Here is a 27,264-nt window from a genome sequence, read left to right on the forward strand (position 1 = left end):
ACAGGACTTGACAGTTGAATTTAAAGGGGCAGGAACTTTCATTTTTCCTTGGTAATAAATGCCAAGTGAATATATCATATGATTTTTCTTCTCCCCCTCCCCTCTCTGCCCCATATCTGCCCTTAGGAAGAAGATTTATTCATCTATTGGTTTTGCATCAAACCTGATGGTTCCTCAGTTGTGAAAGGGGTATCAGAGTCTCCCAGAAAAGTCAAAGTATTCTTCTAGCAAGTGATGATGAGTGAGGGGAAGGAAGATGGGTACTACAGCGCTCACGTGGGGGATGTGCAGACTAGTAATCTGTCCATGCAAGACAGCTCAACCCAGAATTGGAGTGATAGCTCACAGACCGAAAGTCACCCTCCAGAAAGTGCTCAGCAGCAGTTCCGGAACTTCTGCTACAATCAAGTCCCTGGACCACTAGAGGCTGCCAGCAAGCTTCAGGAATTGTGTTTTCAGTGGCTGATGCCAGAGACCAACTCAAAAGAGCAGATCCTGGAAGCTCTGGTGCTAGAGCAGTTCCTGAGCATTCTGCCCCAGGCAATGAAGAACTGGGTGCCAAAGCATCTTCCACAGGATATCAGTCAGGCCGTGGCTCTGGTTGAAATCTTGCAGACAGAGCCTGATGCAGTGCCCAATGAGAAAAGAATAAAGATTATTGTAATGCACAATGACATAGGGTGAAAGCAGATGTGTCTTGGTTGGGAGTTATCAAGGAGTGAGGCAACTTTAGTCACAATTCCTCATTCCTTTAGAATGGCTAGCCAGGATCCAAAATCACGTCCTGACAGTCACTCCATAAGGTCCAGAGTCTCTGGCAGAGTCATTCATGGCCTTAAAGAGCAAAGGTGTATTTTTCTCTTTTTAAGGCCAGGAATAGATGGTGGTGGACATTGCTCCAGCAGATCTAAGAATACAAGTCTTGAGATGTTAGAAATAAAAGGCAAGAAAGGTATGGGAAGGCGGATGTAAAGCATATCATAGTACAGAGACTAAAGGACAGGGTAGAGAGCAGAAGCACAAAGTAGACGACTTTGAGGAGACGACAAAAGAAGAAACAGGGAAAGGAAAATTGAAACAAAGACACTGAAGAAAAATGCCCACAGAGAGGTCGAGGGAATCTAGATGCTGAGGGTAGTATCCTCTAATGAAAACACACCCCTGAGCTGAGAGGAAAGGACCTCCACTCTTCTCTCCTAGTGGCATGTTCTTGGTGCTGCTAGTGAGTGGGGAACCAAGACACAGTCCCAGGTGACAGGAGCTCATCACCTCTCTATAGGAGCTAACCTGATTTGGAGGCCCACAAAGGTTTCCTAGTGAGATCTGAGCTTGCTTTACCCAGCAGGGATGCATTAAAGGATTGCTTGACCATGTGTGTGGTTACTAGGTGATTGAAAGTGTCTACCCCTGGCTGAGCTAGGGGGAGGTCTTTAGCTCCACCCCTTGGCATTCCTATAATAGCCCTTTAGAAGAGACAGGAGGGGCGGGTGGATAAAGATCTAGGCCCTCCCAAGGCTATACTGTGTTTCTGTTTCTCTCCCCTTTATATTTCTATCTCAATCACCTATCCCTCACTCCTCTAGAGTACCCTGGGGTATAATGTAGGAGCCTGTCTCCCAGCTGGCATCCCACAACCTAAGAATACAGGGTAGTGTTTATTTTTGGTGTCTTCTTGTAACAAATCTTGTAGAGAGAGGTTGGAACTCATCCCTGTCTGCATTTTTCTCTTTGTTTCATTCCCTTTCACCTACCAAAGCTTTCCTTCCTTACTTACAGGGAGATTTAAAAAATTGAGCTGACAGAAAAACCTTTTACGTTCCATGCCTTATCTTTTACATAAAAGGAAAAGAGAAAAATCACTTCATGCGGGCCAGAGTCAAGAAAGCAAATGATGCCAGGCGGTGGCAGCGCACACCTTTAATCCCAGCACTGGGGAGGCAGTGGTAGGTGGAGCTCTGTGAGTGCGAGGCCAGCCTGGTCTACAGAGCACGTTCAGGACAGCCAGAGGGGTTCCACAGGGAAACCCTGTCTTGTCAAACTGAAAAAAAGCAAATGATGAAGGCTGCTGTAGAGGAACCAGCAGTGTGCCTAACACAGTACTGCTCATGTCTCGAGCTGTGGCTGTGTATGTAGGCATGGAAGCTGCTGGGTAGAAGGGCTGGAAGGAGTCAGCTTGCTTTTTGTTATTGTTCCATCTATCCTAACTCTCATCTTTTGCAGGCAGCCTCATTTGTGCTTTTTCCTTCTGCTAAGACCCATGGTGCCCACTAGGTATTCTGAGGTCTGTTAGACCTTAATGCTTTCCAGGCAACTAGATTTGGAACGATGAGAATGGTAATTGGATGTTTCTCAGGCTCTTTACTGATCCACTAGGCTCCTTCCTGTCGGTTCCCTTTCTCCACCTAAATCGTCTAATGCTAATTTCTTCAGTATGCTACCTACCAGGTGACTCAGAGGCAGGTGACCACACAGATTTTGCAGTGCTTGTGCTAAACTCAAACCCATTCTCTTCTTCAGGGCGTGTTGACATTGGAAGATATAGAGACGCAGTTTTCTAAGGAGGAATGGTGTTCACCAGATCCTTCTCAGAAGACACTCTACAATGATGTAATGCTGAACATCTACAAGATGGCCACCTCTCTAGGTAAAGATAGCACCGCCTTCCTTTTGTGTATAAGTTTGTGTTTCATGTGGCCTGTGTTTATGAAAAATGCACGTTTTGAGAAAGCCCCTTTGGACTATAATTGAGTTAGATTGCGTCTTATCTGTTGAATCCAGGAGTTTTCTGTCTCCTGGATTCTGATGTTTTGCCAGATGTTCAGCTTCCAGTTACTTATCTCTGACAAAATATTGTTTTTTCCTCTTCCCATGGGCTTCTACAGAACAAAGTTTTTAATTTTAGTGAAGATCAATTTCTCCTGTTGGAATATATGGTTTTGCCATGAAGGCTAGAACCCTTAACTCCCTTAGCTCTAGATATCTATAAGTTTTCCTAAATCCTTTATTTCGTTTTTACATCTAAGTCCACATCATTTTGAATTAGTTTTACATACAATATGAAGTTGAGTTTAAGGCTGATTGTTTTCCCTATAGGTAATAGCATTATTCATGGTTCTCTAGAGGAATATAACTTACAAAGTAAATGAATACATACATTCATACATGTGTATATTGTGTCGTGTGTGTGTGTGTGTGTGACTTAGTTATATTAGAATGGCTTACAGGCTGTGGTTCTGCTAGTACAAGAATGGCTGTCTACCAATGGATAGTCCAAGAATCCAGCAGTTGTTCAGTCCATGGTATTGGATGTCTCAGCTGGTCTTCAGTATACACTGGAATCCCAAAGAAGGGAGCTCTAACGCTGGTGAAGGAATGGACTTGCCAACAAGACGGATAGCAAACAGGCAAAGAGAGCAAGCTCCCTTCTTCCTTGCCCTTTATATAGGATGCCAGCAGAAGGTGTGGTCCAGATTAGAGGTGGATCTTCCCACTGAAAGATCCGGGTTAAAAGTGGGTCATCCCATTTCAAATGATTTAATTAAGAAAAGCAATCCCTCACAGGTGTGCCATGTGGGTTTTCGCTAATTCCAGTTGTAATCAAGTTGAAAACCAAGAATAGCCATTACGGTGTCCGATTGCCTCAGCATCCTTTATTGAAAGTTCTGCCCTTCCTCCATTGAATTTCTTGTGTGTTTTGTGTGAAAAAGTAGTTGGCAATTTGTATACGTCTGTCCAGACTGAGTCAGTTGTTTGTCTGTGACTATTGAACTCCTTCCTATAGCTGTATAATAAGCCTTCATACCTATTGTGCAGAATTTTTCCCACATCATTCTCTTTTGTCATCATTCTTGTAGCTGTCAACAGTACTTGTTGCTCTTCCAAAGGACCAGAGTTCAGTTCACAGCACCCGAGGTTGTTCACAAACTGCCTGTAACTCCACCTTTTCTGGTCTCCTTGGGCACTACACACATGTGGCACACACTCACTCACACTCACACACACACACACACACACACACACACACACACACCCCACACAAAAACTAAATAAATGAATGAATAAATAAATAATTCTAAATGATTTCAGTATAGCTCTAACAATCCCCACATTTTTATTAATTGCATTTATTACTTGCTTCTATGTTAGAAAAAATTTCAGTCTGATTTTTCTATGCTATAACAAAAATCTTTGGAATGTTTTGACTCTTTTACTAGAATGTTAGTGACATGAACTCATTTAAATAACTTTTATATAAATAATAGTCCAATATATACCTGAAATACATACCCTCTTTGAAGGTACAACAAATGCTGACAGTCTATAAAAACCTTACTCCTTCTTGGTTCACATATAAAACAATAAACACTCTGACTGGGCTGGTAACATTTAAAGGACAGGGCTAGTCAATTTCTCCTAGTGATGATATACACTCACATTCTCATCAAAATTTAGAATTTCCATTTCCTTTCATTCTTTTCTTTATTCCTCCTTTCCAGGTGGAATAGCCCTGGGTGGGGTATGTACTGGTGGCATGGAGGCTGTCGGTCCTTTTCTCTTTTATAAACCGATACAGGCCGGGTGGTGGTTGCACATGCTTTTATTCTCAACACTTGGGAGGCAGAGGCAGGTGGACCTCTGTGAGTTCAAGGGGGCAGCCTGGTCTACAGAGCTAGTTGCAGGATAGTCAAGGCTGTTACACAGTGAAACCCTGTCTCAAAACACATAAATAAATAAATAAATAAATAAATAAATAAATAGATAGATAGATAGATAGATAGATAGATAATAAATAAATAAATAAGAGAAAATAATTTTTTATTTGTGCATGCTTGTCTGTGTTAGTGTTTTTGAGAATGCTCATAGAGGCTAAAGAAGGCACTGCACTCCTTGGAACTGGAGGCATCTGTGTGCAGGACTGGGACTGAGGTCTCATGACTGAGCAGCGAGTGCTCTTAACATAGGAGCATCTCCAACCCTGGTCCTATCTTTCGGATTATTTCCTCACAACCTTCTGTGTGTAAAGCTTTAAGGGATCTTTACTAACATTCTGTTCCAGTTTTTTTTTTTAACTTTTTTGTTTCTTTGTTTTGCTTTGTTTGTTTTACAGGTTTTTTTTTTTTTTAATTTTACCAGTCTTTATTTTTCTGCCTTTCCATCTTCCTTTCTGTGATACTTTGAAAGAGAATGGTCCCCATAGGCTCATACGTTTAAATATTAGGTCCCGGTTAGTGCAACTGTTTGAGAAGGTTTAGAAGGTGTGGCCTTGTAGCAGTAGGTGCAGCCTTGTAGGAGGTGGTGAGTCACTGGGGGTGAGCTTTGAGGTTACAAATGCCCATACTAGGTCCAGTCTCCCCCCACCATCTCTGTTTCTCTCTCTCTGCATCTGTCTGTATCTCTCTTTGTCTTTGTCTGTCTGTCACCCTCCATCTCTGTCTCCTTCCCGCTCTCCCTCCCTCCTTCCCGGTCCCTTCCTCTCTCTCTCCCTCAGGATGTTAAGCTCTCAGCTACTTCTCCAGTGCCATGCCTTTCTGCTCCCCACCATGGTGATAATGGACTAACCCTCTGAAATTGTAAGCAAGCCCTAGATTAACTGCTTTCTTTTGTAGGACTCACTGCCACCATGGTGTCTCTTCACAACAATAGAAAAGTGACTAATAAGACCCTTTGGCTCCCTTTGGACAATTTTCAGTTCAAATACATGTAAATCTTTATGGAAACCTGCAACTTTCAGCGGCTGAGTAGTTTCCATTTTTCTTTCCTTGAGCTCCTTGACAATTCTCAACAATTCTTCCTGTTCATTTCTTTAGCAAGATGTAACTTTCTAGAATAAAATGCACTGAACTCTTCCTGTTGCTTTCTTGGCTTTCTCTTCTTACTTTAACTGGGACACATTTTGTAGAAATTTCTGTACTGTTCTGTGTTTTATCCAAGCTGCACTGTCACTTTCTGTTGCTTTCTTTGTTCTTTTGCTTTTGATTATCTTCCAATTCATTGGTAAAAATATATTGTATCTTTTCTTTAAGATGTTTTTTGTCTTTCTCCTGTATTTTGGTTTTCCAATTCTGAATGGACTTCTACCTTTCTTCTCAAGACAGAAACTGTAGGCAGCATTTATCATCCTCTCTTTTTCAAGGGTGGGACCCTAGAAATTCTCCCATGAATTCTGGCTTCCCTTGATAGTTTGTTCCCCCTCACCTTCACAAAGTTATAGTAGTCATAATCATCCCAGGCCCTGGAGCTCCATCCGTTGGCTAAAAAAAATTCTTCAAAATTGACACTTCTTCCAGAAGAGTACTGGGTGTGCCTTTGCTGGAGGTATCCCTGAAAGCTTTCTCTGTTCTGAATTATTTAGAAATAATGGGCCAATTTTTCTTAGTTTGGCACTTGCTTTACTTAGGATTTCTATTGCTATGATAAACACCATAACCAAATGGCACTTAGGGAGGAAAGGGTTTATCTCATCTTACATTTCAGTGAAGTCAGTGTTGCTGTAGTGCCCATGCTACCACCACCAGTTTACCATGTCCCAGCAAGGGGCTGTGGATCGAAAAACAGAGATAAAAGACAGCGGGTCATTCATGCCAGTGGATGCCCAATCCCGTTTATTGAAGAAGGGAGGGAACCTTAAATACAGGCTTACAGCACAATGGAGGAACCCTGGAGGGCAGAAGTTCGCTACTGAATGTTCTACATTCTTGCATCTAAGCTGTTTACACCAAATGCAGGAAACACAAACAAGGAACTTCCCTTAAGCATTCAGGAGGGTGGAGACTGGCAGGGAATCAGCATAGGAAGGACATCAAGGTCAAGGTTGGCAAGCAGGGCAACAATTACCCAACTTGGGAGTTCCAGGGCCCTACAGGTCCCCCCTTTTTACTAAAAAATGAGCTTCTGACTTAGGTTGTGTGGGATGACAGCAGGTCGCCTTACCTGTCATAGAGACACTTGTCCAGGCCACACAAGCGCTCTGTCTTTGGTTGACAACCGCCCCCCAAGCATTACCCGTCTCTGAATACTCATTATTATACAGGCTCAACCACATGAGCTGTAGGGTTAACTGCTGCCAAAGATCTCAAAGTGGCGCTGGGCTTGCAATCTGTGCAACACAGAAAAGACCAACAGAAGTCCTAACCCACCCATAGCCAGTAGGGTAGAGGCAATTGAGCCATTCCCTTCTTTAAAGAGCCTTATTGCAAATTGGAGTCCTTGTAAGATGGTATCCCAAAAGCAAATGGAACTTGAGTTTATTGAATTCATAACATTCAAAGCCAATCGAAATGTATATAACTACTGAATTAAATTTATCGTGCCCAATAGAATGAAAGAGTAATTAACTATGGTAGCTACTTTTGCTGCCAGGGTCTCCATTGTGCTAGCTGTAGTGAAATGGCAATCCCAGAAACAGTCGCAGCAGTGGCTGCCACAGCAACAACAGCAACAGCGGTGTCAAATTCTCTTTTGGAGCGTGTGAGCATCATTGGTGTCTAACTGCCACAGTCCACTGGCATGGACACAGCTCCAGGAACACGAACCACCAAGGCCCATTTCTTGATCCCAGCACGACTTAAGCTGGCAGCTCTGTAAAAGAACAACTAAGAACCATAAAGAAAAAGAAAGACAGACAGAAGACAAGGAGCAGAACTAATGGTCTCATAATTGCTACATTGAGGCTCACAGATTTTAAGGTATCTTCAAAAGAGGCTAGATGAATTTCAGGAGGCCAATAAATGTTGCACAGAGCCACTCCTGAAAAGTAGGTACTATACCAGCTTGAAGAGGGTAGCAAAAAATGAAAAGGCTTAGCTGGTATGCTACTGTAAACAAATGAAAGTCAGTGACCTTCAGGGTTATCCTTAATCTCCAAGGTGTCTGGGTGACACGTTCTCAAACATACTTGAAAGAGCAGTTACCATACATTACCTTCTGAAGAATACAACTGCATGGCTACAGTTCCTAGGCTTCTGTTAATGCTTGCCAAGGATGGCCGTATTGGGCTCTCAATCCCCATTGGCATCAGAAGGGGAGAGTTTTTCACAAAGGCCCAATAGGTCTCTGCCATGCTGGGATTCAGCAGCAGCCACAGGGCGCACACAGCGCTCAGGAACCCAAAGAGGAACCTTGTTGTCCTGAGGAAGGACACAAACAGAACCCCGGGCCCACACCAACACCGGATCGGGTCCCTTCCAAGTGCCAGTAGAAAGATCCTTCCATCGCACCAGAGGGTGATTTGTAACAGGAGCCCTCCAGTGCTTATCTGCAGTGGATACTCCAGCAGAATCCACCGATAAAAAATTTTAAATGTGTAAAACAAGGGAAAGAATAGAATGTGGGGAGAAGAGATGAGCCCCTAGCTCCCCCCTTTTTACTTTAGCAATATATGTTTTTAAGGTACAATGGCAACGTTCTACTATAGCCTGTTGAGGGTTATAAGGAATACCAGTCTTATTAGCAATAGAAAAATCTTAGCAGAATTTTGAAAATCCTGTACTGCTGTAGGCAGGACCATTATCAGTCTTTATGCGTTTAGGCATTCCCATATAAGCAAAAGCATGAAGACAATGATTTTTTATATCCTTAACCTTTTTCCCTGAATGAGCAGAGGCAAAAATTAAAGAGGAATATGTATCAATAGACATATGGACATATTGTAATTTTCCAAAGGAAGGCACATGTGTGACGTCCATCTGCCACACATGATTAGGTTAAAGTCCTCGGGGATTAACTCCCAAATGAGGAACAGGTAAAAAATTAACACGAAGAAGACATGATTTACACATTTATCAGAACATATCTGTAAAGCAAGCAACAATGTCTGTACCTCCGTCATCTGAGCGGAAGTGTCTTGGACTTTCATTCTTTTCATTACCAGAAACCATCATAGCAAAACCCATGATGTGCCATCAGTAAATACTACATAGGCCTGAGGAATAGGAGTCATCTGTACTGTGTTGGGAAATATGACAGGATGCAATTTAAAAAATTGACACACATTATTGGAGGGGTAGGGAGTATCAAACCGACCCTGCATGGAACATGTAAGTATGGTCCAATCATTATCATTAGCTTGCAACCATGCTATTTGAGACTGGGTGTATGGGGTCACCACAATATCTGGCTCCTTACCAAAAGTTTGAACACTGATCTTGATTCCCTTAAATATAATCTGAGCAACAGCCTGAGCATAAGGAGTAATGGTTTTCACTGGAGAAGCTGGGGAACGCACCCATAGAATAGGACCTGTTTGCCAAAACACTCCGGTAGGTTAATGAGTAAAACAAAATATCAAATACAATAAGGGAGAAGAAAGATCTATATATTGCACATGAGCCTGTTCCAGGGCCTCTTGCACACATTGTAGGGCTGTACGCCCTTCAGCTGTTAATTCACGGGGAGATAAAGGATCAGGGTCACCCTTTAAGACATCATACAAGGGGCGAAGCTGACCTGTTGGAATCTTCAAAGTGGACCAAAGCCACTGAATATCTCCCAGAAAGGTTTGGAAATCATTAAGTGTGCGTAGCTGATCTGTACGCAGAGTAATCTTTTGTGGACATATGCCTGTGCGTAACAATTCATGACCTAAGTAATGATAGGGAAAAGATGCCTGTACCTTTTCTGGGGCTATTTGTAAATTATCCAGGCTAAGAACCTCTTGTAATTTAGAAAAGACATCAAAAACAAGCTTTTTATCTTTAGCAGCCAATAAATTATCCATGTAAGTCAATCACAATTAAATGCCAATGTTTAGGAATTGCCACAGGTGTAGGCAAACCAGGTTGTGTTGCTTCCATGAGAAGCACAGTTTTATTTACAGCTCTAAAATCTTGTTAACAGTCTCCATTTTCCTGACTTCTTGTAGAGGCCAGTTGGGATCTCAGGATTCTTGTGAAATTTTAGATATATCCAGCACCAGAATCCAATAATCTTTTAATCTCAATCCCATATAATTTTATTTTTAATTTAGGCTGTTTATCATTGATAACTGTTTGTCAAACACCTTTTCTCCTGAACTTCCTAAGCCTCCAGTTCTACATGTAGACACCATTTTGCATTGAAAATATGAAAGCAAATAATAATTGAGCAATTCTATCACCAGCTTCTATTTCTATGGTCCTTTTTACATATGCCAATTATAAAAGCATTAAATACAATCTCTATAGGATTTGAAGAGGTAACTTTAGGCAATACTCTTGAATATTTATATAAAATCTTAAAAATAGGATCCTTCTTTATAGATTCCAAGTAACACATTAATGCAAAAAGCCAATTATTATCAACGTGGACCAAACAATTTACCTGTATTTTATTTACTGGAGAAATAATTTTGTAACCTCTTTATTAGTAAGAGATTATTTTTATGGGTTTATCTTAGCAACATTACTTAAAAAGCTAACAACCCAATCCATTCAGGTGTTATATTTCTATAGCATTAAACCAAGAATTTCTAGAAAGCAACTTAAAGAGCAGAGCCACATTTTCAGTAATGATCAACAGACAAGAGCATACCTAATATATATAGTTTAAAATTATGAATCCTGTTTCTTTAGCTTATCTACCATGAGAATCAACCATTCACCCAAACATTTATTAAGACAATCAAAAGAACATAACATTCTTTATGCAATGAATGATTAATATCCCTGGAAATTCAAACAGCATTGACTTAGCATTCCATGTCCTGACCGAAACCTTTTTCACCAGAAATTGTACCCGTTTAAACTTTTAGCGCCTGACCCTTTCCAGGCCTCTGCTCCCTTGGCGCAGGCTTCGGCTTTGGCTCCACAGGGTGCTTGGGCTCTAGTGCCAGTGCCTACCTGGGCCGAGCTCCACCACAGCTTCACCTCCCACTGGCGTGTACCTGCCGGCCTGCTGCTCTGAGCCATCTCTCACGCCATCACAAGTGCCTTTGTCCACCACACACATATGTATTTCCATTTAAACTTCCTCTTACTCCCATGAAGGGACTATCTAATAATGAGTTATTCCCACCATAAGGGAAAAACAGAAAAACATTTCCCACGAAGGGATCCTAAATATTGAATTATTCCCACTCAGAGGGAAAAGTAAAAAACATTTAAACCAAAGTCAAGCAAACAGACAACAAAACTTGAATCTCTGGGCCAGCAGCAGTGAGGCCTACCTGCCCACTCCCTGCAATTCAGATGCTGGCAAGCAGAAAGAGCTCAGAGCTCTAGCTATCCTGAAACTTCTACATGGGAAAGAGCCCTTTCTTCCTCCATTACCACTGGGAAGAGGCTTTTCTCTTTCCTTCATCCTTCCTCTACAAGGCCCCAAAATCTTTAGGCCTAGTTTCAAAAATTTTCCCCTTTTCACTGGGAAAATCCTTTTTACTTGATTAAAATTTTCTCCCTTTTCTAACAGGAAATTTCCTTTCCTTCCCTCTTCTCCATTGGGAAGATTTTCTTTTTTCTTTTAAATCTTTAGCCGTCTTGCTCTTTCTTACCTTTGGTGCCTTCCTGCTTCAGCAGTCCAATTAACTGTGAGCTACCTGCACGCATTTCAATTCACCCTTCTCATTTTTCTTTAAATTGCTGGCGCCAGACTTACCTGGGTGTCCATCAACTCTTCCCTTCTTTCTCGGATCTCAGTGGGACCTCCATCTGTTGAGGTAGCGCCCGCGCTACCACCACCCATTTACCATGGCCCAGCGAGGGGCTGTGGATCGAAAAACAGAGACAAAATATAGCGGGTCATTCGTGCCAGGGGATGCCCAATGCCATTTATTGAAGAAGGGAGGGAACCTTAAATACAGGCTTACAGCACAATGGAGGAACCCTGGAGGGCAGAAGTTCGCTACTGAATGTTCTACATTCTTGCATCTAAGCTGTTTACACCAAATGCAGGAAACACAAACAAGGAACATCCCTTAAGCATTCAGGAGGGTGGAGACTGGCAGGGAATCAGCATAGGAAGGACATCAAGGTCAAGGTCAGCAAGCGGGGCAGCAGTTACCCAACTTGGGAGTTCCAGGGCCCTACAAGTCAGGGCAGGAACTCAAGCAGAGCAGGAACCTGCAGGCAGGAACTGAAGCAGAGTCCATGGAGGAGTGCTGCTTACTAGCTTGCTCAGCTTACTATCTTATATACCTTAGGTTCATCTATCCAGGGGTGGCATTGCCCCTAGTGGGCTAGACCCTCCCACATAAACCACTAACCAAGAAAATTCCATATAGTTTTGCCAATTGGCAACCTGATGGAGGCATTTTCTCAATTGACTTTTCTCTTTCCAGATAACTCTAGCTTGTGTCAAGATGATAAAAACCCAACCAGGACTGTGTTCAAGTCTTTATCAGTTAGTGTTGTTGGTTTTTTTGTTTTTTGGTTTTTTTGTTTTTTTACATTTAACCAGCCATTGATATATCAACCATTGTGCTTTTTTAAAAGTGTTATTTACATTTATAATTTCTTGTTTTGTTTTTCTGAGCTTTGCGGTAACATGCAGTGTAGGTGTCCATCATTTAACTAATATTAAAGTTTCTGTACATTGCTGTGTATTTTATCCAGTTCCTGTTAGAACTATGCTTCCCATTTTCCTGCTGTTCCTCAGTTTGTTTTCTAGGATTCCATACTGTGCTTAGTTCTCAAGTCCTTTTTATGTCTGAGAGATGCTCAGTTTATAAAGTGTTTGACACACGAGGATGAGGACCTGCATTAGATCCCCACCCATAAAAAAGCCCGGGATGATGGCATGAATTTGTATTAACAGCACCAAGGAGGTGGAGATGAGTGGATCTCCAGGGCTCACTGACCAGCCAACCTCATTTTCTTGGTGAGTTCCAGAGTGAGCAAAGGATCCTGTCTTAAAATCCTCAAGGTGGATGACCACAAAGGCTTACCTTATATCCTGCGCACACACACACACACACACACACACACACACACACACACACACACACCAAAGCAAAGTACTGCATTTGTTTTTATGGTAATAACTTGATCTTTAAATATTTTCTGTTGTGCATATGAATTGTGCTGTTCTGAATTTCTGCTTCTGCCTTGAAGATGCACATACAAGCTCTACCTGACTTGCTAACACAGCCAGCATTGTGATGTGGTAACAGTATCACTCTCATCCTGTTTCTGCTGGTCTCAGCAGATTCAGCCTCCCATACAGCTGCAGCAGTGACCACTGCACCCACCATGACTGTCCTAGAGGACAAGCTTTCTCACTAAACTCCACTGCTGTGTCTGTTATGCAAGCGGAGTTGCTCCCTTGTCTCTGAGGACTGCTCCCTAATTAGGTAGGAGAGGCATGTGTAAGTTCTACAGTAAGTTTAGTTAGGCCTATAAGAAACGTCATTGATTTTCACTAAAAATTTCATTCAACATATACTTTGGTTTGAATAGTATTGATACCTTCAATGTGATGTCTCCTCTGATCCCTGAATGTGATGGATCTCAGTTTAGGTGCTCATTGATGTCTTTCATCAACTTTTAATCATTTTCAGTATGTAGAAACTCTCCTATTTTGTGAAATATATGCCTCAGCTTTTCCCATTGTAACAACAGCAAGGATACAAGTTTTAATTTTGATTTCCTCATTACATCACTTTGTAAATGAATGCAAGGACTTTTATGTTGAGATCTTGTATCTTGTAATCAGAGTGAACGCCCTACAAGTACTTGCTTCTTAGATTTCTTGGGCAACCTCAGGATTTTCCTTGTAAGCAACCATCCACAATGCCTTTTATTATTATTTTTTGTCTTGACTTATTGCTTTAACTTCAACTTCCTGCACTTAGTATGGAGGTTTTGCTGCTTTTTTACAAAGTTGATAAAATTTTCTACATTTATGAGTGTTGCTTTTTTATCCTGAGTGGATGTGTGATTTTGTCATATACTTTTTTTGTGAATTAATGGGAGCATTTGAATTTCATTTCTTTTCATCATTTAAGACAGATTCTCACTGTGTGTTTCAGGCTGGGCTTGAACTCGTGATTTTCTTCTTTTCATCTCCAGAGTTCTGGTGTTCCGAGTGTGTGCAATCATGGCACACTTATCTTTCTGTAGTGTCTTAGTTTTGCGGCCCACAGAGAGAGACCGAGACAGAGACAGAAAGAGAGCCTGCCTGACTTGGATTTTGAAGCCTCAAAGCCCGCCTCCAGTAACACTTCTCCTCCATCAAGGCCACGCTCCTAACCGTTCTTAAACAGTTTTGCTCCCTGCCGTCAAAGCAGTCCAATGCATGCCCCTGTGGGGGGTTCTCATTCAAACCACCACATGCCCTCCATTCAGTTCTTCCGGGAGGGCACTTTGAGACAGAGTTGTGCAGTGTGGCCCAATATGCTCAGGAGTCTCCCTCCAAGTGTCTCCCAGTGCTGGGGTTACAGTCTTGTGCAACAAAGCCTGCTTGGATTTGTGCTTCTTGTTAGCCCTTCGGGGCTTGTGCGTTTTCTTGTCGGTCTTGGGAGTGACTTACTACTCCTGCTACTCTTTTCTGAAAAGCAGCATTTTATTTGAATATGATGTCCATTTTCGTTGTTGGTATTTCATCTGCTCACGTTGGACAAGGCCTAATCTGCTTTTTGCAAGTTTCTTGAGGAGGGAACTCAAAGATTATTGCCTTGTGAACTTTCTTTTCTACTGTAAGCACTTAGGGCTAGATGTATTCCTTTGACCACTCCCTTAACTCTACTCTATGTATTTTGATGGAGTTTAACTTCATGTTCATTCAGATCTAAGTATATTACAGTTTCTTTTGAGGGTTTTCTTTAAACCACACGTTATTTGTAAGCATATTGCTTCTGTGTCTTTAAGTTTTACCATGTCTGGTTTTGCTTTCTAGTTTGAGTACACCTTTGTCCGATGTTACAATTTTCTTAGTTCTTAGTCAGATAAGTGACTTTTCATTACATTCTGATAGTTCTATCTATTGTAATAAGAGATCTCCGGTCCTAATTATATGTGCGATTTTAGCAGACACCCACCCTGCCTAAGTTTAACATGTACGGTGTTAGTTTTGTTCATGTGGCTTTCTTACCATGATTTTTGGTTTCAGAGGCTTTGTGGCATTAATTGTGTATCTTTTGGTTCCTCCAGTGCTCTGAGGTCTACCATGGGTCCTGGATGATGCTGTCTGAGGGCATGTGAATCCCTAGGCCAGATATCTCATCGTGGAAGGGCAATCTCAACACAGGAAGGAAAAGGCTCCCTAAGCCAGGTCACCAGTTAGAGCTGAGTCTCTCCTGCTAGTTCTGCTTCTTCACTTTCATGGTTCTTGTGGAAAGAAAATATTCCGTGCCTGCAATGTTAATGATACTTCTTGTTCATTGGCCTTTATGCAACACCAGCTCTCTACATGGAGCTGTTCATACATGGTCTTATCTCTCAGCTCCTTATAGGAATTTTCCATGCTGGGGTGGAATGCAACTACACTCCCCAGTCTGCTATTGCTGACAGGTACCAGGAGGGTTCCTTCTCAGAGTTGTGTCTGGTTTGCATGGTATCTGTCTTTAAACGCTTTCACACTCAGTCTGAGAAAGGAGAAAGGCTGTCTAGGCAGCCTTCTGCAGACAGTTTTGGGGTAGGAAAATACTGGGTTTGAGATTCTGCTTTCTTCTGGGTGTTTGGGTGTGTTATAACTTGCTGTGTTTTGTTTGTTTGTTTGTTTGTTTCTTTCTTTCTTTCTTTCTGAAATTCTTGAGTCCTAGACCTTTTTGCCATCTTTCCACTCTTTATTCTTTCCTTTTTTAACTTCTGGCACCATCGAGTGGCCTTTGTGCTGTACCTAGCAGAGTGGATCACAGGACTATGGATCTTGACCGTTTTCCAGCCTGGGCCACAATCACTAGTTTCTGCATTTCCTTAAAGTTATTGTTATCGACAATGCTCCCTAGTCCTTTTCCTTTTCTGTGAAACACCCCACTGATGCTTTTCTTCATATGAACAGGGTGAAAGCCTGAAAATGACATGGGAAATGACCAGCCTGTGTCTGCCTCTACATCAGAAATAGAAGCAAGACCATCAAAAGTATCAAAGACCACAAAGAAAGCTGCCCAGAAGAAAACCAACAGGAAAAGTCACGCAGATACACGCAGGGTACAGGAACATGGTCAGGCTCTTCCAGGGAGGAAAAGAATGTTAGCTTCAGTTTGTAAACAACGGCAACAAAATCCTTTTAAATGTCAGGAGTGTGGGAGAGGCTTCCGAGTTCCTTCTGAGCTTGCTAGGCACCATAGAGTTCACCCCGAAGAGAAGCCACTGTCATGTGAGCAGGGAGACCTTAGCTCAGGTGGAAGTCTGATCTTAAAATGCATGTCCTGTCTCACCAAGGAGTGAAACTGTGTAAGTGCTCCTGGTGCCAGCAAAGCATTACTCATGCCACCAACCTGCATACACACCAAAGAATTCGTACGGGAGAGAAACCCTTTACGTGTCTGGAATGTGGGAAAGCGTTCACTCAGAAATCTCACCTCCTTAACCACCAGGTAGTCCACACTGCTGTGCAGCCCTATGCATGTAGCCTGTGTGAGAGGAAGTTTAACAGGAAGTCAAGCCTTCTCAGGCACCAGAACATACATGGTCAGGTAAACAGCCAGAGCCGCCAGTCAGAGGGAAATTAGCACAGTGCAGTGACAGACTGTCAAAAAGATTCGGAGTTTCCCAATAAGAATCTGTTACGAAAAGAGAATTTGGGAGAGTTATGTTTTGTAGCACAGAAAGGGATCACATTGCTCCCCACTCCCTGCACTTAGTTTTCAGGGTTTGCCGCAAAGTTGCTATTACTCGATACATTACGAATAAAGCTTGAAAACTTGGTTGCCAACAAGTCTGTAGTTCTGTGTTCTCTAACACTATCCTCAGGGGTCAGGTGCCATGAACCATGCACTCATTCTTCAAACTTCCTCAGAGGAGATATGAAATGCCATTGCAGCCCCTGGGAAGTGATATCAGAGAGAATTACTATGTGAGAAACAACTTCAGCATCTCTGATTTAGTCTCCATAGACAACCAAGCTCGAGAATCAGAGAAATTTACTTATGGACAGGAAGTGAGACTTAGTGTTTTCCCTAGTATAAGTGTTCCCAATGTCATTGTCCTCCTGAGTTCCTACTACTATTGTCTTCTTTTAAGAAGTTAGGGAGCAAGAGAAATCCTGAAAGCCAACATAAACCTAAGAAACTTAAAGCATTTGCACCCTTCTTGCAATTCTCTGTGTGCACGGTTCTGTGTGCACGGTTCTGTGTGCACAGTTCTCTGTGTACACACTTCTCTGTGTGTGCACAGTTCTCTGTGTGTGCTCAGTTCTCTCTGAGGGCACACTTCTCTGTGTGCACAATTCTCTGTATGCACAGTTCTCTCTGTGTGCACAGTTCTCTGTGTGTCCAGTTGTCTGTGTGTGCACAGTTCTCTGGGTGTGCTCAGTTCTCTGTGAGTGCCCAGTTCTCTGTGTGTACACAGTACTGTTTGCACAGTACTCTGGGTGTGCACAGTTCTCTCTGTGTGCACAGTTCTCTGTGTCTGCACAGTTCTCTCTGTGTGCCCAGTTCTCTGTGTGCCCAGTTCTCTGTGTGCACAGTTCTCTCTGTGTGCACAGTTTTCTGAGTGCACAGTTCTCTCTGTGTGCACAGTTTTTGTGTGTGCGCAGGTCTTTGTGTGTGCACAGTTCCCTGAGTGCACAGTTCTCTGTGTTTACAGTTCTGTGTGCACTGTTCTCTGTGTGCACAGTTCTCTGTGTGTGGTCAGTTCTCTGAGTGCACAGTTCTCTCTATGTGCAGAGTTCTCTGTGTGTGCTCAGTTCTCTCTGAGAGCACAGTTCTCTGAGTACACGGTTCTCTGTGTGCACAGTTCTGTGTGCACAGTTCTCTGTGTGCACAGATCTCTGTGTGTGCAAGCTCTCTGTGTGTGCTGAATTCTTTGTGTGTGCACAGTTCTCTGAGTGCACAGTTCTCTGGGTGCACATTTCTCTGTGTGCTCAGTTCTCTGAGTGCACAGTTCTCTCTGTGTGCACAGTTCTCTGTGTGTGCTCAGTTCTCTCTGAGTGCACAGGTCTCTGAGTGCACAGTTCCTTGTGTGCATATTTCTGTGTGCACAGTTCTCTGTGTCTGCACAGTTCTCTGTGTGTGCTATGTTCTCTTTGTGCCAAGTTCTGTGTGAGCACAGTTCTCTGTGTGCACAGTTCTCTCTGTGTGCACAGTTCTCTCTGTGTGCACAGTTCTCTGTGTGTGCTCAGTTCTCTCTGAGTGCACAGTTCTCTGTGTGCACAGTTCTCTGTGTGCCCAGTTCTCTGTGTGTGCACAGTTCTCTCTTTGTGCTCAGTTCTCTCTGAGTGCACAGTTCTCTGTGTGCCCAGTTCTCTGTGAGTGCACAGTTCTCTGTGAGTGCACAGTTCTCTGTGAGTGCACATTTCTCTGAGTGCACAGTTCTCTGTGTGCTCAGTTCTCTGTGTGCCCAGTTCTCTGTGTGTGCACAGTTCTCTGTGTGTGCACAGTTCTCTGAGTGCACAGTTCTCTCTTTGTGCACAGTTCTCTGTGCGTGCTCAGTTCTCTCTGAGTGCACAGTTCTCTGAGTGCACAGTTCTCTGTGTGCACAGTTCTGTGTGAACAGTTCTCTGTGTGTGCACAGTTCTCTGTCTGCCCAGTTCTCTGTGTGTGCACAGTTCTCTGTGAATGCACAGTTCTCTGTGTGCACAGTTCTCTGTGTGTGCTCAGTTCTCTGTGAGTGCACAGTTCTCTGTGTGCTCAGTTCTCTGTGTGCCCAGTTCTCTGTGTGTGCACTGTTCTCTCTTTGTGCTCAGTTCTCTCTGAGTGCACAGTTCTCTGTGTGCCCAGTTCTCTGTGTGCACAGTTCTCTGTGTGTGCACAGTTCTCTGTGTGTGCACAGTTCTCTGTGTGCACAGTTCTCTGAGTGCACAGTTCTCTGTGTGCTCAGTTCTCTGTGTGCCCAGTTCTCTGTGTGTGCACAGTTCTCTGTGTGTGCACAGTTCTCTGAGTGCACAGTTCTCTCTGTGTGCACAGTTCTCTGTGTGTGCTCAGTTCTCTCTGAGTGCACAGGTCTCTGAGTGCACAGTTCCCTGTGTGCACAGTTCTGTGTGAACAGTTCTCTGTGTGTGCACAGTTCTCTGTGTGTGCTCAGTTCTCTGTGTGCCAAGTTCTCTGTGTGCACAGTTCTCTGTGTGCACAGTTCTCTGTGTGTGCACAGTTCTCTGAGTGCACAGTTCTCTCTATGTGCACAATTCTCTGTGTGTGCTCAGTTCTCTCTGAGTGCACAGTTCTCTGTGTGCTCAGTTCTCTGTGTGCACAGTTCTCTGTGTGCCCAGTTCTCTGAGTGCACATTTCTCTGTGTGCTCAGTTCTCTGTTTGCCCAGTTCTCTGTGTGTGCTCAGGTCTCTCTGAGTGCACAGTTCTCTGAGTGCACAGTTCTCTGTGTGCACAGTTATGTGTGCTCATTTCTCTCTGTGCCCAGTTCTCTGTGTGTGCACAGATCTCTTTGAGTGCACAGTTCTCTGTGTGTGCACAGTTCTCTGTGAGTGCACAGTTCTCTGAGTGCACAGTTCTCTGTGTGCTCAGTTCTCTGTGTGCCCAGTTCTCTGTGTGTGCACAGTTCTCTGTGAGTGCACAGTTCTCTGTGTGTGCACAGTTCTCTGTGTGTGCACAGTTCTCTGTGTGTGCTCAGTTCTCTCTGTGTGCTCAGTTCTCTGTGTGTGCACAGTTCTCTGTGTGCCAAGTTCTCCTTGTGCACAGTTCTCTGTGTGTGCACAGTTCTCTGTGTGTGCACAGTTCTCTGAGTGCACAGTTCTCTCTGTGTGCACAGTTCTCTGTGTGTGCACAGTTCTCTCTGTGTGCACAGTTCTCCCTGTGTGCTCATTTCTCTGTGGGCCAAGTTCTCTGTGTGTCCAGAGTTCTCTGTGTGCCCCACTTCTCTCTGTGTGCACAGTTCTCTGTGAGTGCACAGTTCTCTCTGTGTGCACAGTTCTCTGTGTGTGCTCAGTTCTCTCTGTGTGCTCAATTCTCTGTGTGTGCCCAGTTCTCTGTGTGCCAACTTCTCTGTGTGCACAGTTCTCTGTGTGTGCACAGTTCTCTCTGTGTGCACAGTTCTCTGAGTGCACAGTTCTCTCTGTGTGCACAGTTCTCTGTGTGTGCTCAGTTCTCTCTGAGTGCACAGTTCTCTGTGTGCACAGTTCTCTGTGTGCACAGTTCTGTGTGCTCAGTTCTGTCTGAGTGCACAGTTCTCTGTGTCCACAGTTCTCTATGTGTGCTCAGTTCTATCTGTTTGCACAGTTCTCTGAATGCACAATTCTCTCTGTGTGCACAGTTCTCTGTGTGTGCTCAGTTCTCTCTGAGTGCACAGTTCTCTGTGTTCTCATTTCTCTGTGTGCTCAGTTCTCTGTGTGCACAGTTCTCTGTGTGTGTGCAGTTCTCTGTGAGTGCACAGTTCTCTGTGTGTGCACAGTTCTGCTTTCACAGTTCTCTGTGTGTGCACAGTTCTATGTGTGTGCTCAGTTCTCTGTGTGTGCTCAATTCTCTGTGTGTGCACAGTTCTCTGTGTGTGCACAGTTCTCTGTGTGTGCACAGTTCTCTGTGTGCACAGTTCTCTGTGTGTGCACAGTTCTCTGTGTGTGCTCAGTTCTCTCTGAGTGCACCGTTTTGTGTGTGCCCAGTTCTCTGTGTGTGCACAGTTCTCTCTGTGTGCACAGTTCTCTCTGTGTGCTCAGTTCTCTGTGTGCCCAGTTCTCTGTGTGCTCAGTTCTCTGTGTGCACAGTTCTCTGTGTGTTGCACAGTTCTCTCTGTGTGCACAGTTCTCTCTGTGTGCACAGTTCTCTGTGTGCACAGTTCTCTCTGTGTGCACAGTTCTCTGTGTGTGCTCAGTTCTCTCTGAGTGCACAGTTCTCTTTGTGCTCAGTTCTCTGTGTGCCCAGTTCTCTGTTTGTGCACTGTTCTCTCTGTGTGCACAGTTCTCTCTGTGTGCTCAGGTCTCTGTGTGCCCAGTTCTCTGTGTGCACAGTTCTCTGTGTGCCAAGTTCTCTGTGTTTGCAGAGTTCTCTCTGTGTGCACAGTTCTCTGAGTGCACATTTCTCTCTGTGTGCACAGTTCTCTGAGTGCACTGTTCTCTGTGTGCACAGTTCTCTGTGTGTGCTCAGTTCTCTGTGTGCACAGTTCTCTCTGTGCACAGTTCTCTCTGTGTGCACAGTTCTCTCTGTGTGCACAGTTCTCTGAGTGCACAGTTCTCTCTGTATGCACAGTTCTCTGTGTGTGCTCAGTTCTCTCTGTGTGCACATTTCTCTGTGTGCTCAGTTCTCTCTGTGCCCAGTTCTCTGTGTGCACAGTTCTCTGTGTGCCAAGTTCTCTGTGTTTGCACAGTTCTCTCTGTGTGCACAGTTCTCTGTGTGTGCGCAGTTCTCTCTGTGTGCACAGTTCTCTGAGTGCACTGTTCTCTGTGTGCACAGTTCTCTGTGTGTGCTCAGTTCTCTGTGTGCACAGTTCTCTGTGTGCACAGTTCTCTCTGTGTGCACAGTTCTCTCTGTGTGCACAGTTCTCTCTGTGTGCACAGTTCTCTGAGTGCACAGTTCTCTCTGTGTGCACAGTTCTCTGTGTGTTCTCAGTTCTCTCTGAGTGCATAGTTCTCTGTGTGCTCAGTTCTCTGTGTGCCCAGTTCTCTGTGTGTGCACAGTTCTCTGTGTGTGCACAGTTCTCTCTGTGTGCACAGTTCTCTGTGTGTTCTCAGTTCTCTCTGAGTGCATAGTTCTCTGTGGGCTCAGTTCTATGTGTGTCCAGTTCTCTGTGTGTGCCCAGTTCTCTGTGTGTGCTCATTTCTCTCTGAGTGCCCAGTTCTCTGTGTGCTCAGTTCTCTGTGTGTGCACAGTTCTCTTTGTGTGCTCAGATTTCTCTGAGTTCCCAGTTCTCTGTGTGTTCACAGTTCTGTGTGCACAGTTCTCTGTGTGTGCACAGTTCTCTGTGTGTGCACAGTTCTCTGTGTGTGCACAGTTCTCTGTGAGTGCACAGTTCTCTGAGTGCACAGTTCTCTGTGTGCACAGTTCTCTGTGTGTGCTCAGTTCTCTGTGTGCCCAGTTCTCTGTGTGCACAGTTCTCTGTGTGTGCACAGTTCTCTGTGTGTGCCCAGTTCTCTGTGTGTGCACAGTTCTCTGTGTGCTCAGTTCTCTGTGTGCCCAGTTCTCTGTGTGTGTGCAGTTCTCTGTGAGTGCACAGTTCTCTGTGTGTGCACAGTTCTCTGTGTGCACAGTTCTGTGTGCTCAGTTCTCTGTGTGCCCAGTTCTCTGTGTGTGCACAGTTCTCTCTGAGTGCACAGTTCTGTGATTCCACAGTTTTCTGTGTCCACAGTTCTTTTTCCTTAGTTCTCTATGTGCCCAGTTCTCTGTGTGTGCACAGTTCTCTGTCTGGGCACAGTTCTCTGTGAGTGCACAGTTCTCTGAGTGCACAGTTCTCTGTCTGCCCAGATATCTGTGTGTGCACAGTTCTCTGTGAATGCACAGTTCTCTGAGTGCACATTTCTCTGTATGCTCAGTTCTCTGTGTGCCCAGTTCTCTGTGTGTACACAGTTCTCTGTGTGTACACAGTTCTCTCTGTGTGCACAGTTCTCTCTGTTTGCACAGTTCTCTCTGTGTGCACAGTTCTCTCTGTGTGCACAGTTCTCTCTGAGTGCACTTATGGAATGAAATGTTCAGAGAGAATACATGCCCACATCTAGTTTTCTGTCTCTGTGGCAGTACAGGACAAGGGTAAAATGACTTGAGTATTTGGCTTTCACTATGCACACTGAAGGCTTTCAAATGTGTGCATACCACTCCTGTCCCTAAAGGGAGTTTCTCCACTTCTGTGATTTCTTATCCCTAAATGAGTATGGCTAATTTCTCTGTTGAAAGAGCTGAGCATTTAACTTACTGATAATGGCATGGAGAGCCTCATGTAGCCTCTTCGACATGATACAAATCTGATACTAAAGGGGACATCCAAAAACAGCCAGGCAAAGAAAGACATGTGGCTTACACTTGTTGGCCCCATCAGAACCAGGCCAGATGGAAACTGCTTTATGATGTGTGTGTGTGTTTTTTTTTAATCTCTTCTCCATTTGTGCAAGTATCTCTTAAAAGATAAATGGCACACATGAATTGAAAGGTATATCAAGGGCTAATTCATGATGCTGAGCAAGGCTGTTATATATTTTTAAGTGTTGTTTTCCATTAAAATGGCATGCTTCATACTATATTTAAATTTGAACAAATGCTTTTAAAACCAAATACACAAATCCCACCTCCCCCAAACCCACCAACCCTTTGAGACTGCAGCTGTTTCCTGAGACAGCCTGCCAGTGCCAATGGGACCAAGAGGTGAGTCTTTGTCCTCATAACCATACACCCCAGGCTCTGGGCTTTGGGTCAAATGGCACAACTCTGTGCCTCCACACCACCACCCATTGTAGTCCGTTTCAGGCCAGCAGGCAGATCTCTTGCAGGCAGGTCAGACCACCACTATCCCCAACCAGACCCTGTAACCTACAAGCGCCACCCCTCCCAAGCCCCCCACCCTCCAAGACTGCAGCTGCTCCCTGAGACAGAGCTCATCCGCACCAACTGGACTAAGAGCTGCTCCCCAAGACACATTCCTCCAGCACTAATGCAATCCTGTGTGTGTGAACATGTGTGTCTCTGTGTCTGTGTGTTTTTCTTGTGCTTTTTCTTTGGCTCTTCTTCTTCAGTTTGTTTTGTCCTAGTCTAGGTCATTTGTTTTTATTTTATCATTATTGTTATTATTATTATTATTATTATTATTATTTTGATGGCTATTTATATTCTAATAAGAAGGAGAAAGTAAGGATGTGATTTGGGTGGGTGAAGTAGTAGGAGGATCTAGGAGGAGTTTGGGGGAACTCTAATTAGAATGTGTTGTATTTAAAAATCTATTTTCAATTAAAAAAATCTCTCTCTCATTTTTTTTTTTTTTGCTTTTAAGAGACAGGGTTTTTCTGTGTAGCTTTGCACCTTTCCTAGAACTCGCTCTGTAGACCAGGCTGGTCTTGAACTCACTGAGATCCACCTGGCTCTGCCTCCCAAGTGCTGGGATTAAAAGCAAACGCCACCACTGTCCGGCTTCAATTAAAAGATCTCATCCCAGAAATGTTGGTCTTATTGGGGGTACAAAGGATTCAGAAAGTGATTTTTTAAAAAATCCAATTATATACACATGAAAACCCAAATATGAAAGGTTTTCAAACTGAGATGAGTTTCACTTTGCAAGTCAGGTAAGAACCCTAGAGCCAGGAATTGAGAAACACAGGACAGACTGAATCACAAAGCACACTCGGACAGACAGGCAGCCATCAAAGTCATAAAGATACAGACTCTTTCAATGCAGTACAGATCATCCACCTTTCTCCATGCAAAATGGAATCCCTGTTGTCTTCAAAGACTTCAGGTAGGAATTCACCCAGCATCCTTTCTGATCTACTTAACTAGCAGCTGACTCAAGGTTGCCAAGATTCCAGGACAGGAAAAATGGGCTCCCACCTCCCCTTGGGGGTACCTCAGTTTCCAGTTACTGTTGTTACAGATGATCACATGCTTAGATGCGTGAAATAGGGCACATCTATTTTAGTACAGTTCCGGAAGGCAGCAGTGCAAAATCAAGGTGCTGGCTAGGGTTACCAGCTTTTGGACCAGCGGTTCTCAATCGAATGACACTTTCACAGGAGTCACCTCATAGCATCAGGAACGATGGATATATTTACATTACGGTTCATAACAGTGGAAAGTTGCAGCTCTGAAGGAGCAATGAAAATCATTTTATGTTTGGAGGATCACCACAGCATGAGGCATTACTAAAGGGCCACAGCCTTCGGCAAAGCTGGGAACCATTGTTCTGGAACTTTAAGAGGGAACCCATTTTTGTTGTTCTTTTCACCTTCCAGGGACACCTGTGCTGTGTGGCTCCCAGCCTGGCCTTGGCATCAGCCTAAGATCAGCTTCTGACTCTAATCTTGCTTAATCTTGTCTCCTGTGATCACATGGGGTTAATCCAGTCAGACGCCCCATCTGAGGACAGGTTCGGAGTCTGTTTAGTGAAAGAATGTGCCGTAGTATCCTTGGGATGGGGCTGGCTTTGGGGAGGACACTTTTCTGCATGCCATTGTGACCTGGTTTGCTTTCTACTGCTGTGATGAGCACCGTGACCAAAAACAACTTAGGGTGCAGAAGGCTCATTTTATCAGGACAAGAACTCAAGCAGAAGCAGAGGCAGGAACCGTGGAGAAAGGCTGCTTACTGCCTTGATTTCCACAGCTTTCTCAGCCTTTTTTCTTAAAAATTTAAAAAACTTATTTTAACATATATATGTATATATGAATGTCTTGCTCGCATGTACATCTGCGCACCATGTTTGCACAGTGTCTGCAGAGGCCAGAAGAGGGCATTCGATCCCCTGATACTGGAGCCACATGTGGTTGAGCGCTGCTACCTGACTTCTGGGATTCAAAGGCTGGTCTTGTGCTCTTAACCACTGAGCCATCTCTCAAGCCCAACCCTCAACTTGCTTTCTTATATACCCTAGGATCACCTGCTCAGGGACAGCACCACTCACAGTGTACTGGGCCCTCTCCCAGTAACTATTAATCAGGAAAATATCCAAGAGGTAAACCAGACCCAGAAAGACAAACATTGCATGCTTTCCGTCATACGTGGAGTTAGCTTTTCAGATTAATATATGTGTGTTTCATTTAGAATAACCACAGAGATTAGGTATCTAGTAAGGGACCATGGGGAGGAGGAGATCTTTCAAAGAAGAGGAAATAGAACATAGTGCTATAAAAGAATAAATTAGAAACTAGTAATAGAAGGATTTAATGGAGAGGGGTCTCGGGCCAAGCAGCTGAGACTAGATATGACATGAATCCTAGGAGAAACTCTGTTATAATTCTGCTAAATAAACATAGCTGTAAAATGACTTCTAGTGATTCCTAATTGCTCTACCCATAGTGCATTGCTCAACCTTCATCAGAGATGCTTCGTCTTGCAATAGGTGATAATTAACACAGAGAGCCAGAACTGGACAATGGGAAGAGACAGAGAGAGCTTGGAGCACTCAGCCATAAATCAGACATCTCTATCAAACCCCTCCCCTCAAGGTTCAGGGATCTATGCAAAAGATGAGACAGAAAGACTATAATGACCGGAGGGGATGGATGACTCCAAGAAAACAGCATCTTCCAGACACAACAAACCTGACACACATATGGACTCACAGAGACTGTGACATCATGCAGAAGACATGCACAAGTTCCTACCAAACAAACCCCAGCATGGAGGGGGGAAACAGACACAAACTCCCACTTCTAACCAAGATGCATGGTAGGAAAGGGAAAATCCATATTCTCCAGTAGAATAGCACTGCATACATCCACCCCACTCAAGGGCAGCTCCCACACTCAGACGCAATTGGGCAATTCAAAAAGGAATCTATGGTTTTTGTGTGCTTTTGTTTTGTTTTGGTAGTTTTTGTCGTTTTGGGTTTGTGCTAATTTGTTTTGATTTTGGTTCTTTTTTATTTAGAGACAAAGAATGTGAGTTGGGAAGTTTGGGAGCTTGAGGGGGTAGAGAATATGTTCAAACTATATTATACAAAAACATTTAAAGACAATAAATTTGAAAAAAGAAAATTCCCAACAGACATGCTCACAGCCCTGTCTGCTAGAGGTCCTCATTTGAGGGTCCCTCTTCCTAGGAGACTCCAGCTTTGTGTCATGTTGGCAAAACTTACCAGCACACACAGGCTGACAGAAAAGCATTTCCACCCACGTCTAAAACGATCCCAAGAAAGAAACTGACAGGTTCCATGGACATTAATTTGGTAAGTGTTAGGAAGACGTGGGTTGTTACAGCGTGTTTCCGATTTACAATGTAAAACCCAAGGAAGGAGCCACAGCCAGCCTTCCCTCTTCCTGCCTTGTGTACTGCGAAGGCTTCTTTGCTTCACAGGTGATGCTGAAATCCTGAAGTCACAGGGTAGACAAGCATCCCGAAACACATGGCCAGTGAGCAGCTCTGGTCCACCTCACACAGGAGAACCTCCTGTCTTTCTTTGCCTCCTGTCGCCATACCTCACTCCTTAGGATGGGGACATAGTGGGAACGACATGCAGGAACACATTCTATAAAGACCAGTGCTGGTTAGATTCAGAAGGTTATTCTCAGGGCCAGCAGGCAGTCCTTGGCTTTCCTGATGGGCCTCGTGTTTTACTGTTTGAAGTCACCCCACCAATCATGGTTCTTGTGTTCAGCATTCGAGATGTCAATTAA

At 43.9% G+C, this 27,264-nt stretch overlaps 1 protein-coding gene across 1 annotated transcript; it reads left to right on the forward strand.

Annotated features, from left to right (window-relative positions):
- The first annotated feature begins 237 nt into the window (after positions 1-237).
- On the forward strand, positions 238-27,264 carry LOC118574600 (zinc finger protein 75D-like). Its single transcript, XM_036175554.1, is given in 4 exon segments — positions 238-643; positions 2,519-2,644; positions 15,910-16,058; positions 27,079-27,264. Coding segments are annotated over 4 exon segments (867 nt in total).

Source organism: Onychomys torridus, chromosome X (assembly GCF_903995425.1).
Source record: "Onychomys torridus chromosome X, mOncTor1.1, whole genome shotgun sequence".
Taxonomy (NCBI): Eukaryota; Metazoa; Chordata; class Mammalia; order Rodentia; family Cricetidae; genus Onychomys; species Onychomys torridus.